Here is a 21,369-nt window from a genome sequence, read left to right as displayed (position 1 = left end):
GAAAGGCTAAGTTCGGGTGTATCCGAATATTTCATACTTTTGCATCTTGCCAGAATCAAAGGCGGGAAAATTCCTTCAGGTGTTGGCAAAATTTTATTTTAAAAATGTTGCGAAATAATTTATTGTTCGACGAAATCGTGAATGGATTACCAATAAATTTGTATCTTATAAACTTACATATGTTGTAGGTTATAGACAAAATTAGTTTTGTAACTATATTTTACTTCCCGTCCGCGAAAATTATATTAAAATCATTTTCAAATAAGACATATCTGACATAAACTCAATCGAAAAGGCTAAATTTAATATAATATATTGAGTTCAGGTGCAAAGTGTCAAAAAAGGTCTGTGCTAATAGCACAAAATTTTGAGATTACTCACATGCAATCGAGAACATATTTTCCTGCACTTTTATAAATATATAAATCAAACACTGACCGACATACCGTATTAGGCATACGGTTTGTTAGAATAACGAAAATCATTATATGTAGTATATCGGAGTTTAAGTAATTCGTGAACCAATTTCTCATATTTTCGGCATTAACTTATAATATATCCAGTTAATTTTGCTAATATATCTTACATATTGACTAATATATATGGTATAAAGTCAACCGGAAGTTTGAAAAAGTTATATAAGGTATATGGAATATTAGGATAGTATTGACCCGATTCTATCTATTTTTGGCGTTACTACATATTATTAACAGCAAAAGATGCTATCTGAGTTTCATTAGGGTATCAACCACATGTTTAAAAATCATGATATTATTCGGTAAAATGTTTGTTGTAGGCACTGGGGTCTACATCTTTGATATCTGTGGGCTTGAACAGTTATGGACCGAATTTTATAGTCGTTAGCCTTGAGATGGCATCATTAAAAGCACTATTTGTGACAAGTTGAATCCCAATATATTCATTGGTGCTCGATTTGTATACTGGAAAGTAAAAGGATCAGATAAAATTTAAAGTTGTAATATATGGAAAGTAAGCGTGGTTGCCTTCTGATTTAGCCCATTTTCACGCTGTGACATAGAAATGTCATAAGATTGTTATGTACAAAATTGATTGAATATGTCCAAAGATATGTGATTTTACTTAGGTTGGGCGGTTCCACGTCCATTGACAAATTTTTACATCGGCTTCTATTATCCTCTCTTGTATCATCCTGAGTCGAAAATTTATTATCTCTGACGTATTTAGATATTGATTTATAGCACTTTAATTAGTTTGTAACCGTTTTTATTATCCGATTTCAGGCTGGGCCACGCCCACTTCTCAATGAGTTTTAGTATAGAGGTGCCATTCATTAATGGGATTCGTTGTGCCAAATTACACCTTTGCTTGTTATGATTAATGGAGTTTTATCTGCGTGGCAGTGGTCCGATTACGGCTATCTACAAACACGTTCAAAGTTTCGTACCGATATCTTATTTTTTACTCAAGTTTCAGCTTTTGCAGACCGACGGACCGTTTTTGAACTCTTTTCGTCATCCTGATCATTTATATATTATAATTCCATATATATCTCTATTAGTTTTACGTGTTACAAACAACCGTATTGTGAACAAAACTATTAATTTGCATTAATTTTGAAATGTTTTTAAATATTGATACACAATTTAGTGCGGAAAGCATATATGTATAATATATTACAATGTAAAATGTATGTACATATGCAATAACAATTTTGTTAACCTCTATTTCCAGCTGCTGGACATGACGAAACAAAAACAAACGTTGCGCCAGTTTTTCTTGTGCAGTTGAAGGATGTTGAAATGTTAGAACAAACTCTTTTCCGATTTATGATTAAAGTGATGGGAAATCCAAAACCTAAAGTGAAATTGTAAGAAAAAATAAGAATATAAGCTTTCAAAGATATTGCATGCATGTTTTTAATTAATTATATAATTAATTATTTTATATTACTTACCGCTAAAACTTTTATTTTTTATGTTCATTAATTGACGCTATATCAACCTAAGGTAATGTTTAGTTTTCCCAACCTTAAAAAATAGAGCTTTATTTCATATATAAATCTTTAATTCTATTGCATATGTGTTAAAAGTTTTTTATACTCTTGCAACATGTTGCTACAGAGTATAATATTTTTTAGCATACTTTTGGTAAAAATAGTGAAATTTATTTTCAAACTCGCATTCCATACGGCAATTTATGTTTACAGACACTGTTTGTTGAAGAGTTACGAGTAAATTAAAACTAAAATATCTTGATGAAACTTGAAACACATGTTCCTTGACACCCTGAGCAATCGGTTCACTGCCACCCCTCAAAATGCCGACTAATTTAAAACCTATAAAATGCCATAATGAAACCGCAAATTAAATTAATAAACTGTTGTTTGGTACAGCGAATTGCAGAAGAGAGGACATCTGGGGTTTGAACATCTTCAAAAATTGGGCGTGGCCTCCTATCTTAACCACTTAAGGTACATCAACCAAATTTGCTTAGAACCAGTTCGGCACCTTCTCCGGCAGTGCGAGAATGGCTGAAATCAGTTCAAAACCACGCCCATTCCACATACCTATAACGGTTATGTTGAAAACTACAAAAGTGCAATAACTCATAAAAAAAATAAATTTAAAACCTATAAATCGCCATAACGAAGCCGCAAATTAAATTAATAAACTGTTGTTTGGTACAGCGAATCGCAGAAGAGAGGACATTTGGGGTTTGCACATCTTCAAAAAGTGGGCGTGGCCTCCTATCTTAATAACCACTAAAGGTATATCAACCAAATTTGCTCAGGACAATTTCGGCACCACAAGTTGAAAACTACTAAAAGTGCGATAACTCAACATAAAAATGCGTCAGAAGCATAAAATTTCACGTCCGCTATGATACAGAAGGGTCTCCTACTAGGAGCCGGTGTTAGTGTTGGATATTGGATCACCTTAAAGTGGAATTGTATATCGCAGTGATTGCTTTCTTATTGCAACCAAATTTGATGCGTAATACTATCTGCATTATTTAGTTATATTAAGAAAGGGGGCGAGATCCCCATGTATTTTTATTTTCACGCGAACGAAAAATTCGTATCCCGAATTTCGTGGGAAATTTTCGAATTTCGATTATGCTATTGTGAACTTCGGAAACCTGTCACATATGATTTTGTTTTGATTTAGTGGCATTGGGAAAAAAACTTTGTAAATTTATAAGCCAATTATGCGACTGTTTTAGCTTAAAATCGTGTTTTAATTTTTAATTGTATATCGCACATATATTTTTCGATCTTATCAGTGTTAGCTGCATAAATTATGCAGATAACAATTTTCGGATGTGTTGATATATTTGAAGGAATAATGGATTTAAAAAAACTTTTTGAATGGCCCTACATTGGGTAGCCACTTAAAATTCGATTATTACATTTTTCATTCCGAAATCGATTTCGATGCTAGCCCCTTGCTATTGGAAGAATCATGTGACTTCATTCAAAATACATGCACTTTCACCTTGTTTTCTTATCGAAAACCCTTTCCTATATCAGTATATTCCGCTTTACGGTTGACCAAAAACGTCAACTGTATTTTCCTAATAAGTATTGGGTCATATAAAAAAGTTTTTAAAATCGAGTAAATAGTTAATTAAGTATGTTCACACTTTATTGACATTTGTTCCCGGCTATCAATTTTGTGAACAAATTTCATGGATTCACATGAAAAATTTTACATCTACGATCAGGGAAAATTTTCAAATATGGAATATTTTTCCCATGTGAAGTTTACGAGAAGAAAAACCAAATTTGTGAATTTTTTCAATGAAAATGGTGTTCACACGAAGTTTACAATAAGGCTGATTATAATATTGGTCAATCTGTAAGATATCTTAATATCTTAAACTCAAATATCATCTTTTTGTGGTAATGCTATTTTATTATGCATAAAATGGATAAGTTTGGTCAATACTACTCATAGCCCCATATACCTACTATAAAAATTTCTAACTTTCGCTTGGCTTAGTACCGTATATATAGGTCAATATGTAAGATATCTTCAGAATCTTTGAATAAGCGCAGCTCTTATTTACTACATATAATAATTTAATAATTTGACTATAAAACGTTTATGTTGAGCAATAAGTACTTACTACATATGTGATATTTTAATGAAATTAAGTGGAAAAGTTTTCTTAAATATATGAATGAAATTGGTATATATTTTTATTTTAGTTCATATCTCTAATACAATATAATGATATCCGATCCCATGAATTAAGCTCTTGGGTTGAGTTTATATCAGATATAATTTATGTGAGTTAATTAGGTTGACATATAGCAAATTATAGTATCGAAACTTAATTATGTATTAATTTATATAAAAAGTCTAGGCTATGACTTTTAATGTAAATTATTAAGATACCAAATATGAATGTAATTCATTCATGTTTTCGTCGAATAATGAGTGTTAATTTTTATGCTACATTTTTAATGTAAAGTTTTGCAGCTCCTGAAAGTATTTTCTTGGCTTTGATTTTTGCAAATTGCGAGAGTATGAAGCTTAGCTTTCTCTTCTTCTTCTTACTTTTGTATTTTATTTATACACTCAAACATTAGCTTTCCCGCTTCCATTGCTTAATGCATTTCCTAACATTAATTATTGCTTAAATAATAAGCTAAATAAAGTTGGCAGACTTATCATACCACATATGGAATAAACTATAGCAAAGAAAGTCGTCAATGACGCAATTTTAATTTTGTTTATTGACATTGTCTGGTTTATAAAGATAGTAGTGTTTTTTTTGTAAGAAAATGATAAAAACCTTCTATCATATTTCATTGTGAAGAAATTATATATTATAGTTATGCCTCAAGAAAAGCAACATTCCCTCAACTGTACGTTATTGTTAAACTTTTTTACACATTTTCATATTATAGCAATATTCATTTCACTCAAAATTTTCAATTTCAGTTTTAAAGATGGCGACGAAATTTCAGAAGAAGATAACCATATCCAAATAAATAGAGAAAAGGATTACTTGGGATATTATGAACTAGTTATACACGAAGTACAAAAATTTGATTCTGGAATTTACACTTGTAAAGCTATAAATAAGTACGGAGAAACTCAATGTGAAGCAAAAGCAACAACTGTAGGTAAGTCAAATACATACATATGTGGCAGTTAAGGGATAAATAAATAGTACCAAGTTCAACCAGCTAGTTAATGTTATTTAATTGTATAATTTCATTTACAAATACGTTATAAGTGCTGTAAATGGTAGCAAACGTCTTGTCGCGCTGGATGATCAACAGAGATGAAGGCATAAGGAAAAGAAACATAATATCTTTAAAATTATTAAGCTGCTGTTTTCAGTATTGCCGTATTCCAAGAAAAAAGTACAATATCTTAGTAGCTGAAATAGGTGTTACCAGATCATAAATATTAAAAAAACAATAGTTTTTACATAAATCTTTTACAATTAGGAGCGATGCTAGTCGATATACATATATTCAAGGTGCGTTCTAAAGTGAACAGGACTTCTAAAAAAAAGACAGAACAACTGATTTTATCGGCAAATCAATTAATTTTTTTCAAAATAGTCTCCTTTTGCTTTAATAGAGCTTTTTTCACTCACAAGCCTTTTGAATGGCCTCCATAACGCTTTCCTTTCATCGGCAAATGAATTTTTCCGAAAAGGTAGAACTCGCATGGTGCCATATCAGGTGAATAAGGGGAGTGGTTGATTGTTAAAATGTGATTTTTGGTCAAATAATCGCCACAAGCGTCGATCGATAAGACGGCGCATTATCGTGCAACAAACTTCCATCTTCGCGATATTCGGGCCGAACACGTCGAATACGGCGCACTAAACGCTTCAAAACTCCAAGGTAGAATACCGCATTAACTTTTTGGTCGGGTGGAACAAATTCTTTGTGGACAATACCTTTGAAATCATAAACCCAAATCAGTATTTTCTTCACTTTTGACTTCTCCAGGCGCAATTTTTTTGGTTTCGGCTCATTTCTCATTTATGTCCTCACGACCACTTTGAAAACGTTGAAACCACTCGTGCACTCTGCTACGGGATAGGCAATCATCGCCTTAAACTTGTTTTATCAATTGAAACGTTTCGGTAAAAGTTTTACCAATTTTAAAACAAAATTTAATGTTGGCTCTTTGTTCGAAGCTCATTTTCGCACCGATGACTAAAACATACTGACACTTAAAATGCAACAACTTCACTTCCAATAGATGAAATGTCATGAAATTTTTACTGAAGGTCGATAAAGGATAGCAGATTCTAACGCACTAGTCGACAAATAGATGGCGCCACTAGAGTTTACTTTGTTACTTTTTTACTGTTTACTTTGAAACACACGTTGTATAACTCATCAAACCTATATTAGCTACAGATTCGGCATCCATGTGTACCAACGTCATAATGATCCATCTACTCGGGGGACCACAAAGAATGGTACCGCAGCCCTATCCAAACCCTCTTTTCGGTATCCCAAGCATTAATTTTTAATAAAATTTAAATAATAACCTACCAAATGCAAAAAAGGAAGTCAATTACTCACACAGAAATAGGTATAGTTATTACGGTTTATTTTTGTAATTATACCCTGTATTTAAGTAATAACACAAACCTCACATTATTATATATTTCAAAAGATTGTATAAATACTGATGTAAAGCTGTGATGATAATTTTTTGTAGTCAAATCCTCCCTTCGTGCACAAATACCCCTCCGAAAAGGGGAACAACCGGCACACCATGAACATTCTCTATTACCAGAGAATGTTAATGAATAGAGAAGGAGCAAATGTTAAATAAAATCTTTTTGAGTACTAATTTGTAGTTCCAGATGAGGGAACATCGAAAAATATAACTTCGAAAAAGAAAAATACACCACACAATATGCGAAATGCTATAAATAGACACAACGAATATTCCTATATGAAAAATCGTTGCGCATACCTATTTAGATTTATGTTTTCAATTTCTATGATATGACAAATTTATATTTATGAAAAGCCTTCTGAACTAAAAATCTGTATTATCGGTAAAAACCCCAGAATTCATAATAAAATAAACATTTAATAGGCTAGTTTTCCCACTTATGTATGTGCATTGAGTGTGTAATTGCTCATTGACCAAAAGATAACAATAAAACAGTGGCTAAGTGGCCGCGTTTCTATTTATATAGTGGCTTACGACGTAGGCGTGAGGGAGTTAAGCTCAATCCGAATACGAGCATATACGTTCGAATCCTAAAATACATAAAATTGAAATTATATTTAATTTTTTTATTTTATTAATTTGAATTAATTAGCATATCTCAATTCAATTACTTAAATAGCGTATTTTACTTTCAGAGATAATTAAAATATTTCAGGAAAATATGTTCATATGTTTAGGTTTATTGAATATTTCCTTATTATGCGTATTTACACAAATGTGATGATCACACATACATTCTTAAATACACGTACGCTGATGCCTGCTTCTTCTTGCCCCGCACAGGCAATGACTTTTGACCACACTTTTTGCTTTTTGCGAGTTGAACGATCGCAGGCAAGGAGGAATTGGGGCGCACTGCCACATAATTAATTCAGATATATATTTTATTTATCGAATTTAGTTTAAAAACGATTATAGGTATGAATATATGTGTATTTATATATATATATAATTAAGTTTATAAAATGAATGAATGAATGAATGAAATTGAATTTGAAGTATTCAGTAAAATTGAAGAAGTTTCATTTAATTTCAGTAATTTTACAACTGATCCTATCATTCCCCTCGCATTTGTATTTTGCCCACAAGCTGCCTCCTCACAACGATGCTAAAAATCAGAAATTGAAGAATTTGTCTGATGTTCCCTTCAGAAAGGAGAATTGGCAACATGACCTATTAGCGAGTTAAAATAATATTTTAATTTTATTCATATTATGCACTATATATGGCATTTAATTAAAAAATGTATATAAAATTGCCATTCATATGAAATCTTTAACTACTTCTATATATTCTAAGCACACTCCATATAGTACTTTTATATGTTTACTTATTATTATTATTTCATAGTTTGTCGATTTAGCCAATTTTATCTAAATACGACGCTATGAAAATGCAGCCCAATCGGTAAGCGCATTATTTCAAAAGAGCATAAGTCAACTTTCAATAGCAAACCACTGCAAAAAAGACAAACGAGACAACATAGCCGACCGACGTGGTCGTAAAATTGTCGATTAAAACAAATTTTGCCAACACCCCCACGATGCGCTAAATTCGGTGTCAATATGTATGCGAGCTCGTATGCATGGATGTGAATATGTATGTTTGTCGACAAAGTCGTCTTTTCGTTTTTTTCAACAACATAAAGTCGGCGCGATCTCCCCGTTATTTTCTTGGCTTGCCACCATGCGCAGAGGAGTGTCAGGTGACGATTCATAATATATTAATATGTTGCTTAATTTGTATTGAAAAGTACTAATGCATTAATGATTAATTTTCGTAATATAATTAATATACACGTAAAAATATAAATACCAATAAATTCATACCTATAATCGTTTTTAAACTAAATTCGATAAATAAGATATATATCTGAAATAATTATGTGGCAGTGCGCCCCAATCCCTCCTTGCCTGCGATCATTCAACTCGCAAAAAGCAAAAAGCATAGACAAAAGTCATTGCATGTGCCGGGCAAGAAGAAGCAAGCATCAGCGTGCGTGTATTTAAGAATGTATGTGTGATTATAACATTTGTGTAAATACGCATAATAAGGAAATATTCAATAAACCTAAACATATGAACATATTTTCCTGATATATTTTAATTATATTAGGAAGTAAAATATGATATTAAAGAAATTGAATTATAATATGCTTAGACTCCAATTAATAAAATAAAAAAATTAAATAAAATTAAATTTACATGAGTTTTAGGATTAGAAAGTACAGGTTCGTATTCGGATTGTGCTTAACCCCTTCCTGCTTACGACCTCAGCCACCATAAAGTGGAAACGCGGCCGCTAGCCATCGTTTTATTGTTTTACTTTGCTCAATAAGCAATCACTCACTCAACGCACATACATAAGTTGGAAAACTAGCCTATTAAATGTTTATTTTATTATGAATTGTGGGGTTTTTACCGATAATACAGATTCTTAATTCAGAAGGCTTTTCATAAATATAAATTTGTCATATCATAGAAATTGAAAACATAAATCTAAATAGGTATGCGCAACGATTTTTCATATAGGAATATTCGTTGTGTCTATTTATAGCATTTCGCATATTGTGTGGTGTATTTTTCTTTTTTGAAGTTATATTTTTCGATGTTCCCTCATCTGGAATTACAAATTAGTACACAAAAAGATTTCATTTAACATTTGCTCCTTCCGGGTGACTGTCTGTCCGTCTTTGGAAGCTGTAACTTGAGTGAAAATTAAGATATCGTAATGAAACTTGGTACACATTTTTTTTGATACCGTAACACGGTTAGTGTTGCAGATGGGCGTAATCTGATCACTGCCACGCCCACAAAACGCCATTAATCAAAAACAAATAAATTGCCATAACTAAGCTCCACAACAAGATATAAGACTCTTATTTGGTATACAGGATCACATTAGGGAGGGGCATCTGCAGATTTTTTTTAAAGTGGGCGCGGTTCCGCCCTCTAATAGGTTTAATGTGCATATCTTCTATACTACTGAAGCCATAATAAAAAAAATTCACTGGGAACAAATGTTTTTAGCATCTCTATCGACGGTGTGAAAATGGGTGAAATCGGCCCACTCCCCATATAACGGTTCTGTTAATAACTTCTAAAAGAATGCCACTTTGTGACCAAAAATTGTGTAAATCGAATCAAAACTGTTCAAGCCTATAGCTGACTTTTTCCGAAAATATCGGTCAACATAGAGCAAGGCGGCAAGATCCACAAAGAAATCTAAAACGAGTATACCATTGACTTTGCGTGAGTATAAAATGTTCTGTTACATCCGGACTTAGCCCCTCCTTACTTGTTTGTACTAAGTCGAGGATGAAAAGATTAAACAGAATTGGAGCATTTACAGTCCCTTGTTGCAGACCATTTACTACGTGAAATTAGTATTATTTATATGAACTGAAAACTTTTTGCCGGATATCATGCTATAAAGAAGTGTAATCAGATGGAGAGAAAATTTATAGCTGATGCGCTTACATATTAACCCTTCGATCCATACTTGATCGAATGCTTTCTCAAGCTCAAAGAAACATGCACCTGGGACATATTTCTTATTCCAGTTCCAGTTTATTTCGGAAACGAGAAGATTAATAGCATGTATAGTCGAATGCCTGTATTTGAACCCAAATTACTTAGGGCTTATTAAGTTATTGATTTTGGTAATTTTATTTATATTTATACAAGTATTAACAAAAACTTCAAAAACTTTACTAATATTTGGTAGCAGGCTAATTGGCTGAAGGTTTTTCAAGTTATTTTTGTCCTTTCTTTGGTATCACAATTAGTTTTGCTGTTTTCCAGTTAGGTGGGGAGTAGGCATTGTTTAACATATTATTGATTAAAGTGCAATATTCGAATATTAGTTCTGAGGAAAAGTTTTTTAGAATGATATTGGGTATTTGGTCTAAGCCGGATGATAGTTTACCTATTAGTTAGAGAACACGTCTGTAAGGTCGTATAAACTAACAAAAAAGTTTTCCGTTTGATCGTTATTTAAATTATTGGCTATTTTGTTGGTATTGAAGTTTGTTCCTGAAAGTGGACTAAATATTTGGGTTTACTTTCTTTTGAAGCATAGACTGCTTCGTAATGAGTCCCGATTATTTCATTTATAAATTTGTTGTTATTGTTGACGTAGTTGTTTTTAACTAAGTCTTTTTGTAGAAGCTCGCGGTCCAAGCCAGCGTTTTGGATTATGTGGGATGAGTTTCAGGGAATATTTATACGACTTATTGTATTATTGTTATCTTTTAAACACGATTTTTAATAACCTTATCCTTACTCTTAAGGGTAGCAAGTCTTTGTTCGAGTTGGTTATTAAAATGTTTCGTGATATTGTCATCTACTAGTTTTTTTACAAGTTTCAGTTTTGCTTTTTCTCCTTGAAGTGTCGTGGGAGGTAGATATGCTTAAGGTCGATTATGTTTTTTAATGACTGAAAGGATTTTACTTTTTTCTGCAGTTTTTTTATAATAGGCAAGTTTATAAGAGTTTGAGTAGGGCTATTGATTTTTGCTTTTGGTACATTATTTTCTATGGCTTTCAAGACAATATTATTTAAATGAAGCAAATGGTGATCAATCTCTGAGTTGCTCAGGTTTCTATCGCTTGGTACAAGGGATTTATTTTGAAGTTGCATGTTAAGGTCTTTTTTGAATTTTGTCCAGTTAGTTTTTTTGTAGTCAAGTGTGGTTTTTTTTTGGGTTGCCTAACAAAGTCAAATAGTTTGTGTTGTCCCTATTAATCGCAACGATTTGAATAGCGCAGTGATTGCTATCGTAATCAATGCATCTCAAGCAGTTAACTGTGTTGTTGGCTCTGTGAATATCTATTCTGTGATCAGCAATGCAAATATCAAGAATGGAATTGGCTCTTTCGACCACAGTTTTCCAAATAGTTTTTAACTGGCCTTGCAACATGTGGCCGAGCGTTGTCAAGATGAAAAATTATTGATACGTGTCTGGTCGCATATTCTGTTCGTTTTTCCGCGATGGCCTTTTTCAAACGAATAAATTGTTTTCGGTAGAGGTCCCCATTGATCGTCTGACCCGATTTCAATAGCTCATAATAGAGCACACACTTGTGGTCCCACCAAATACATAGCATAACCTTGACACCATGGATATTCGGCTTTGCCGTGGATGTCGATTGTTGGCCGGGCTTTACATACGATCTCTTGCGCTTTGGGTTATCATAATGAATCCATTTTTCATCGCCAGTGACAATCCGATGCAAAAATTACTTCTTTTGGGTGGCGTTGAAGCAACATTTCCGACATGCAGAATCGACGTTCGACGTCTCTTGGCTTTAATTCATAAGGCTCCCAATTTTCAAGCTTCTGGATGAATCCTAATGATTTTAATCGTCTGGAAACGGTTGCTTGATCAACTCCTAATACTTTTGCAAGTTCTTCTTGCGTCTGACATGCATCTGCGTCGCGCAATGTCTCCAATTCTTCGTCTTGAAATTTTTTTGGCTGCCCGGGTCGTTCTCTGTCGTCTAAGTCGAAATTGCCACTTTTAAACCGTGCAAACCACTTTTGGCACGTTCGTTCGGCTAAAGCATTGTCACCATAAACGTCCAGTAAAATACGATGGCTTTCGGTAGCAGTAGTTTCTCTTAGAAAACCGCACGAATTGATGCATACACCCAATAGGTTTAACGATTCGAAGATTGTGTTGAGTTCAGATTTTAATGTGTCGTTATTATTACCTGACGGGTAATAGGTTGAAATTATATAGATATGTTATTCGGAAGCATTTTTTTTTTTATTACACTATATTCTAAATAGGATAAGGCATTGATGTGTTGGTTGAAGACTTTCGCTTATTTTATATATTCACTAATTAGAATTGCGGTTCCTCGCTCTCTCGTTGCTAACAATCTATCTTTTCTGATTAAATTTTACCCTATAAATTTTAGCTTGTGTCTTGTGTTAAGTTTAGTTTCGTTCAACAGAACAATATCGGGCTTATTATTTGATAAGCATTTACCTAGCTCTATTCTCCTGCTTATATTAATAAGCGTGGGACATTAAGTGAAATTATGTTTAACTGGGATTGGGTAATAGTAATAGTATGGTCTGAATTCATGCTGTATCTATTATATTGTAAATTGCATCAACTCTTGCCGTTTGTATTTCCAGCTGCTTTTGCAGAACTGTTAATAGTTTACTTAAAGATAACATTGTAGTTTTTACTTCTTCGAATATTGGATTTTGAGAATTTTGATTATTGGTATCACAAAATACACCAGTTGACTGTTTACAGACATTTGCATAACTTAAATTAGATTTTGGTTAGTGTTTATTTTCGTGGCTATTAGGTATTATTTTTTCAATCTAATTTTTTGATGCAGCTCTTTATACCGCTCACAGCCTTTGCAGGAAGCTGGGTGCCCAAATTTCTTGCATAAAACACAATACACCTTATCATTTTTGGTTGAGTTTACTTCTAATGAGCTACAATCTTTGCTTTATGTGTTCCGCTACATTTGACACATCTTGGTGATAGATTAAATTAGCTGCGCTGTGAAAGAAACTTTGACAGTTTCTACATTGCGAAATCTCAGCTTTCCGTAGGGGTTCCCATTTAATACAGTGGTATAAAACAGTTTTAATTGCTTTTAATACGTTAACGTTACTTTCGGCACTTGTTTGACCCATAAACATACAAGTAGTTTTATATTGCGTTGCGTGGAAATTTTTGTGGTAAATTGATTAACTTTAAGAATTTTTAGGTTATGGTTTTGATATGTGCAAAGTTCATTAAAAATTTCTTCGGGGTCGGTATTGCCGTTTAGTCCTTTTAATAGGTATGTTTTGGTTTTTAAACATTTAGGCGTGTAAGAATAAAATTTTACTTTTGTTTTTTCTAAGTACCCTCGAACTTTTCTTCTTGTTGGTTAAGTCTTCAATGTTGGTTAAAAAAATTGCTAATTTATTTTGATTACATTCTTTGATTTTAAATTGTGTTATGTTTAGACCGTATTTTATTAGTTCTATTATTCGTTTTGATTCGATGTCGAATGTTTTTATTGGAGGAATGTTTTTGCTGTTTATTTTTCGTTTGACGTTTGGGATCGAATTAACTTCACTAGTGTTGTTTCTGTGAGTGATGACAGCTGACACATTGATCTTTATAATGGGTTTGTTATCACTTTACACTCCGTGGTACGTGCATACGCTCTCGCTGTCACAATTAGACTCTTCACAAATTAAAAGGTTTTCCCATAAGAGTGAAAACAAAAACACGCTAATTGTTAAGGAAATTTAAATGTTTTTTTATTTAGTGTGAAGTACAATCGATACAATTCAGTTCTTAATATAACATCATTAAAATGGCTTCCACGACTTCCTTTGCAGGAACGAATTCAATGAAGCCAATTTTCGAGTACTTTTTCCATAAATCAAGTCGTATGTCATGAATAGCACGTTCAATATTGACTTCTAAGGCTTGAAGAGAGTCTGGTTTATTGTTAAGCCAACAAGAAGTAGTCTAATGGTGTTAAATCACAACTTCCTGAAGCCGATGATTCCACCAGACCAAAAGCCACACCAAACTGTCAATTTAGGTGAATGTAAAGGTTTTTCATGAATAATTTGAAGATTTTTTTCGCTCAGCTTCGACAGGTTTGTTTATTTACAGCACCACTCTTTTTTAATTTCTTCGAGCGGTTCTTTGTCTTATTGGTACTTGAGCATTATGTTTTTGGGTATATCTTTCAATGATAAAATTGTAAATATTACTGAACGCAATGAACAAAATTCAAAGATGATGACATATGAAAAATGGCCGAAAAGATACTTAGAAATCATATCATCTCTATTGGAATACCCGATATAATAGTTTTGTTCACCTAACGGTAACACCTGAAACAAATCAAGAATAGAGTTATATATAAAAATATATATAAATGATCAGACGGACGAGACGAGGGGAAACTCGTTTGAGTGTTCGTCTACCCGTACAAGCCTGGAGTTAGAAAATCTTTAAAAGGTGGGCGGGCGCTGCTCTGTAATAAGTTCAATGTACATATCTGCCAAACCCATAAAAATGAATCAACCAAATCAGCTCGGAACAAATTTTTTTAGTATCCCCTTCGAAGTGTAAAAATGGTTACAATCGGATATAACCCTGCCCACTCACCATATACATTATACCCCGGACAATTGCATTTTAAAAATTACACAATTTTTGGTTCAATTAACCGGGGAATCAATTAACTGATACTTATTTAGTTGAACAATTCGTTCAATTACAGGAATCCCGCTTAACTAACTGTACAACTTAATCAAATGAAAAAAGCATATACTTGTATGTACTTTAAGTATTTATTTAGATTTTAATGGTATTTGAATAATATTTATATACATATGTATGTATTTAGAGATCATTATTATCAAAAAATAAACTAAAGGAACAAAAACAATTCATATTATTGTATACATGCAGCATTTGCATTTGTTTAAATGATTATAAACTCTCCCTTCAACTACACCGCTCCATCAGGGTAAATAATGACACACCCTAATACAACACACCACACCTTGGAACACAGCCCACACTCACAACATACACGACCACACTACACAGGATGTCACCACACAAGTTACCACCACACAATCAACAATTAAAAAGGGAATGGATCTTCAATTCAACACATTTCGCTAAAATAATTCGTTTCAACAACAGTTCCTGGGCGATAACGCATCAATTCGATACGACCCGTACTGCGACAAATCAATATAATTTTTTATGGCACTGTGGGTTATTACATACAAAAAACTATATTGTATATAATATATAAATAACAAATAATCAGTGAGAAAAAGTGGGGTTATACCAAAGTACATATAAAAAACAAGAAAGATTTAGTTACATATATACAAGTGCAGTGAACCAAACAAAATAAACATAAACATACATATGTATATACATCAACGAAAAGGTTGAAGTGGTGTGACGAAAACCAAAAGTGCAGTGCAAAAAAATAAATAAATATGTTTAACAGTTAAGTTATTATAACAATAAAGCACAAACGAAAAATATATGCATATACATATGTACATGCTTAGCTACATATATACATATAATACTTAAAAAAGTAAAAAGCCAACTTCAAAACATAAAATTGCACCAATAATCAAACACTTAGGCCTAACAAGGATTGCAAAAAAACATATTAAAACACAAATCGGGCGCGGAAAACTAAAACACCTAACTACAAAAAATTCATAAAGATAAAAACAAAGAAACGGGCGCGAATTTAAAAAACATAAAAACAATATACACACAAACAACATCACAAGGCATACCAGCTGAAAGCATTTCAGAGAGGACCACATGAATTTTACCACCCGCATATACCATACATATGTATATACAAGGTACAATTCAAAAGTTTCAGGACTTTGATTAAAAAACGATATTATTTGTTTTTTTTTTGAAAAATTTATTGGTCGCCTTCAAAATAGTCTCCTTCCGCCTGAATACAACGTTTTGCATGTTCAAGAAGGTTATCGAATGACTTTTTTAGGTCATTTGTCGGTATAGCGTTGAGGATGGCGGTCGTCGCCTTTTGGATGGCATCAACATCACCATAGCGGTTTCCTTTCATGGCGAAATGCAGTTTTCCGAACAAATAAAAATCGCAGGGTGCCATATCAGGCGAATAGGGTGAATGGTTTATGATATTAATGCGATTTTTGGTCAAAAAATCTGTCTGATTCTGAGGTCTTTTTCGTGTTGTTTCAAAGTGTGCGGGACAAACCGAGCACAAGCCTTTCTAAGGCCCAAATTTTCTGTCAAAATACAATAAATCGACGCTGCGGATATTGATAATTCCGATTCCATATATTTAAGCGATGATTTCGGCTCTTTTTTAATGAATTTACGCACAATTTCCGTGTTTTTTTCGTTCACAACATCTTTTGGTTAGCCCGAACGTTCGTCGTCTTCCAAGTCCTCCCGTCCCTCTTGAAAACATTTAAACCACTCGTGAATACGGCTACGGGATAGACACGCATCGCCATAAACTTGTTTCATCATTTGATTAATGTTGGCTCTTTGTTCGATGCTCATTTTTCGACCGACACTACAAATGTAATGTCACATGTAGCGCGATATCTACGCTGTTATACAAGTCAGCTGTTATATAAATTTTATACGACAACACTGAAAAATACACAATTGAGGAATAACAATTTCAGACAGATGGCGCCACTAGAAGCTGTGTTGTTTAAAAATTCATGGAATTTTTGAATTGTACCTTCACATTAAAGAAAACAAAGTGAGCGTATTCATTTCACCTTTTATTTATTATATGTAAATATGTATGCATAAATACAGTTTTACTCAATACAAAACCATTAAAAAATGGTTATCAAACTGCCATAATTGCGGGTTCAATTTACCGGAACACCCGAAAAAAGTTTGGTATAATATATAACCAATTAAAAATAAATAATTATCGAATGCCTTTACATATATGCTTACCTTTGTGTTTTTAAACATACTCTTCCACAAACACAAAAAAACAAAATAATTCAAGTATTTACTTGCAAATTTGTCCGGCAAGTAAGCAGTAAACAGGATTGCTTAAATGAAAGTAAAAGGCAAAATAAAAAACAAGACTATAATCTAAAAGAAAAAAAAACAAACATTCATATATACATGTTCACTTGCCTATTACATTAACATACACAAAATATACATAAACATATAATAGATATTTACATACTTGTACATAAATATAAGTGCATACGGGAATTTACCTACACGTTATTCACTTCCCTTTCGCGAACATACATATTTATACATACGGCATATAATCTATGCCTATGCTTATATACCCTACATACATTGGGTCAATTACACATTGAAAATTTACAATATAAAAAGTTGTAAAATTACAAAAAATAAATAAAATAATAAACGTCATGGTAAAATTAACACTACTAGAAATTAAAAAAAAAAAAAATAATAAAAATAAATAATTTATTAAAAACAAAAATACACATCTTTTCAAAGTCCACATTGGCATTCATCCCGCAATACCCCGTGTAACAAACAAGAAGAATTGCGTACACAAAAAAAATAAAAGCACATTGATCTCTTCAACGAGCTCTCAATTACATTAGAACATAAATATATACATACAATTCCGTGTATTAGGGTGTACCTAAATACATCAACAAAGGGACATAAAAAGTATTATTAAATAAAAAGTGCGATTTTTAATAATTAAATCAAATAAAGCAATACATTCAAAATAAAACCACAACAAAATCATATCGCAAGTACATACAGTTTTCACCGATCAATTGAAGCTAATAAAGGCTATTGCATCTACTCCACATCCGAGAGTAGAGCTGCCACAAATTCATAGTCAAGAGGCAAGTTCAGGCATCCATCCCGAGGTGCCTGCAGGTGACACAGAAATATTCAATGGAGGTTATGAAGAATGACTGTCCTTCCGGGACATGTTCACAGCCGTATACATCAACCATCCAAAATTATCAAAAGCGCAAAAATTGTATCATCTCTGATACAAGACTGAAGGTCAAGCGGGCGTAATAGTAAAACAGTTCGCACTAAATGACGACAATATAATTTGGCTTGGGAAGCTCTAAAAGCAAGATATGAAAATGAAAGAATATTGGTCGATAAACAAGTAACGACACTAATAAACTTGCCTAAGATTCAAAAAGAAACAAGTGAATAATTTATTAGAGTACAATCCACTGTTTCTAATTGTTTGTCGGTTCTATCGACACAAAATATTCCCACAAACAGCTGGGATTCAATACTGGTAAACATACGCACCGCCGCATTACCAGAAAAATCGTTACTTTTATGGGAGCAATCGCTCTCATTACGAAAGAAATGTCTTACGTGGCAACAAATGAAAGATTTTCTAACTACCCAGTATTAAATCGCTAAAAGGGTAGACAGAAAAATTATTAAAACCCAAAACTATTAAAACGACGTTAATACAAGTAGAAGCTTCAATAGACCCCAAGCTAGAAGCAACAACAATATAAACAGAAGCTTTTACAAAACGCAATCGTTCACATCCGAACAGAATAAATATATGTACGTCATGCGAACTATGTACAAAAGGGCATAAACTACAACCTTGCGAGATTTTTAAAAAATTAAAAATTCACGAAAGAAACATTTTTATAAGATCAAAAAGATTATGTAAAAATTGCTTGTCACATGCGCATAAATATGAAAATTGCAAAAGCAAATTCAATTGCTTATATTGTCACAAATGATACCACTCAATGCTTCATTATAGCAAATCTCCCATTTCACCTCAAAGAAGTGCTTATAAGAAAAGAACCACGGGCTTAATTGCAAAAGCAAATCCCGAAAACCAACCTACCGAAAATTTCCAAATGAGACTATGTTGCTCAAAGGCACAAAACACTCAAACGCTATACAGCGAAATACAAAATAAGGTATTACTACCCACAGCAGTCATCTCCATCGAACATGGAGGAGAACTCTACAAACTTAAAGCCCTAATAGACCAAGGATCACAACGATCCTTCATAGCGTCTAGGGCACAAAAAAGGCTACAACTGCCAACAAAACTAGCCAATTATGAAATAACGGGAATGGGCGGAAGAGTAGTCCAAAACTCAAACAAAATCTGCCCCTTTACCCTAATTTCCCCCCAAGCGGATAAGCACATTCAAGCAGCAGCTATAGTCTTACCGCAACTTACAAATATGCTACCAAGCTATCACACAAACAGCAAGCATTGGCAAAAGGTTTCACACCTGAAGCTAGCAGACACCACTGCAATACCCCCACTCAAGTTGACGAAAGCTCTAAAGAATACGTTAATTTACAATTGAGGAAATTTAGGGAGCTAGAAAAACGCTACCTCATATCAATTACAACTCCAGAAGATCAGTATTGTGAAGACTTCTACAAAGCCACAACTACTCGATCAAATAATGGCCGGTACGTCAGACGACTACCACTAAATTCACAATGTTCCAACATTCCACGAATTGGCAGAAAAAACAAAGTCAGAGTCCCTTCTGATAAGATCAGTTTTTAAAAACACAATGGTGTAACTTTTCGTCCCCGCAGGATGGCTTTTGGCAATAATGATACAAAAATCCTGCTTCCAAAATCTTGAGCTATGTGGCGCACTACTATTGACAAAAATGGACACCTCTCTCACTATAGTGCCTCATAGTTGCCTGAACTTTAATAATTATAAAATAATTCAAAAATCAAGTTAAGGGATCACCATACTCCCAATGTAATGACTTACAAAAAGCAAAGGTGGCACTTATCGCATCTATCTAAGCGCTGCTTATATGGGTGTTTTATGGGAATCAGCTATAAAAAAATTCAACTTCTACTTCAAAAAAGTAGCTGGATATTTCATATCAACAACAACATAAATATATCGAATTTACCACATTACCAACTCAAAAAAAAAACATTCTCAATTCACGGCTAATCACTGTACTATCGCATCCCTCTTCAAAGGTTTGAAAGGAGCACCCATTCTGACCATATCTGAGCCAGGCGTGGAGTCGCTATCTATAAGCTGATAATACAGAAATAATAAATAACCGCCAATAAGTATAACGTATCACATAATAATAAGTCGTCAAGCCTGAAAATTCATATTAAGGGTATATCAATATGACCCCCTCACGTACAATACAGGTGCTTATCTTATCTGAGCACTAGTAACAACATACAAATACAAAGTTTGATATAAAACCAAAATCGCCTCTTATGTTATACCTACAGATAAATATGGATATACCACTACTGCCTTATCATACATACCGCGCCCTCGGCTACTCCAACTGCAGTACGCCGTGATTCCTGGGATATTTACAGCATATCTGTACTACTAGGCAAAATATTTGCCTAGGGGGCCAGGAAGTTTAAATGACTATAAACTTCCCCTCTAACCAGAGAACTTAGAAGAACGAGAAGGTGCAAATTGAATTTTGTATGACGGACGGCTAACAGAGCTGAAAAACTGAGATCAAGGAGTTCACCATTTTCTGTAGTATTTGCTATTATTTAACAGAAATGAAAATTTATAACAACGTTCTCTGACAAAATACGTATCTACTAAAATAAAGAGAAAAATTAAAAACTTTGAACAAAAAATATAAAAAACATTGTTATACAAAAACAACAATTCTCTCAAATAGCATGAGCAGCGTCAGAAATCAATATGGCAGCTAAATTGATAAATCCTAAATTTTGTAGTAAATCATACAACAACAACATTTTCATTTAGGAACGCTAGCACACATGCAATAAGCTACGTCGTTTCATTCATAAAAGCAAACGCCTTAAACATCTCCCCGAGCATACGTTTGCCTACAAGCGTCTTTTCGCGACGATGGCAAAAGCTAGAAATTATAAATTGAACATCTTTTTTATGTTCCCTCTAGAAGATAAAAGTGGCAGCCCTGCAAGCCCACAAAACACAGAAAACAACAAAAGTGGCAACAAAGCTTTTGTCGATTTAAAATATTTTACAATTCTAAAATATATTTCCGTGACTCGTAAAAATCTGCGTCAATATATTTGCATGCTCATATATAAACATACATATTATATTTACGATGATTTGTTGTGAAAGCTGTTAGAGCGGCAAGGGAA

The 21,369-nt window shown here is 33.2% G+C and overlaps 1 protein-coding gene across 8 annotated transcripts in view; it reads left to right on the top strand.

The window, feature by feature from the left end:
- Obsc (Obscurin) overlaps window positions 1-21,369 on the top strand; it is a 358,871-nt gene that overhangs the window by 215,777 nt on the left and 121,725 nt on the right. For all 8 annotated transcript variants that reach the window (XM_070108137.1, XM_070108138.1, XM_070108141.1 and 5 more), the window contains 2 exons: window positions 1,714-1,849; window positions 4,932-5,116. In XM_070108137.1, coding sequence (XP_069964238.1) covers window positions 1,714-1,849; window positions 4,932-5,116 — 321 coding nt within the window. The remainder of the gene's footprint in view (window positions 1-1,713; window positions 1,850-4,931; window positions 5,117-21,369) is intronic.

Source organism: Bactrocera oleae, chromosome 4 (assembly GCF_042242935.1).
Source record: "Bactrocera oleae isolate idBacOlea1 chromosome 4, idBacOlea1, whole genome shotgun sequence".
Taxonomy (NCBI): domain Eukaryota; kingdom Metazoa; phylum Arthropoda; class Insecta; order Diptera; family Tephritidae; genus Bactrocera; species Bactrocera oleae.
This window is presented reverse-complemented; position numbering and strand designations above follow the sequence as displayed.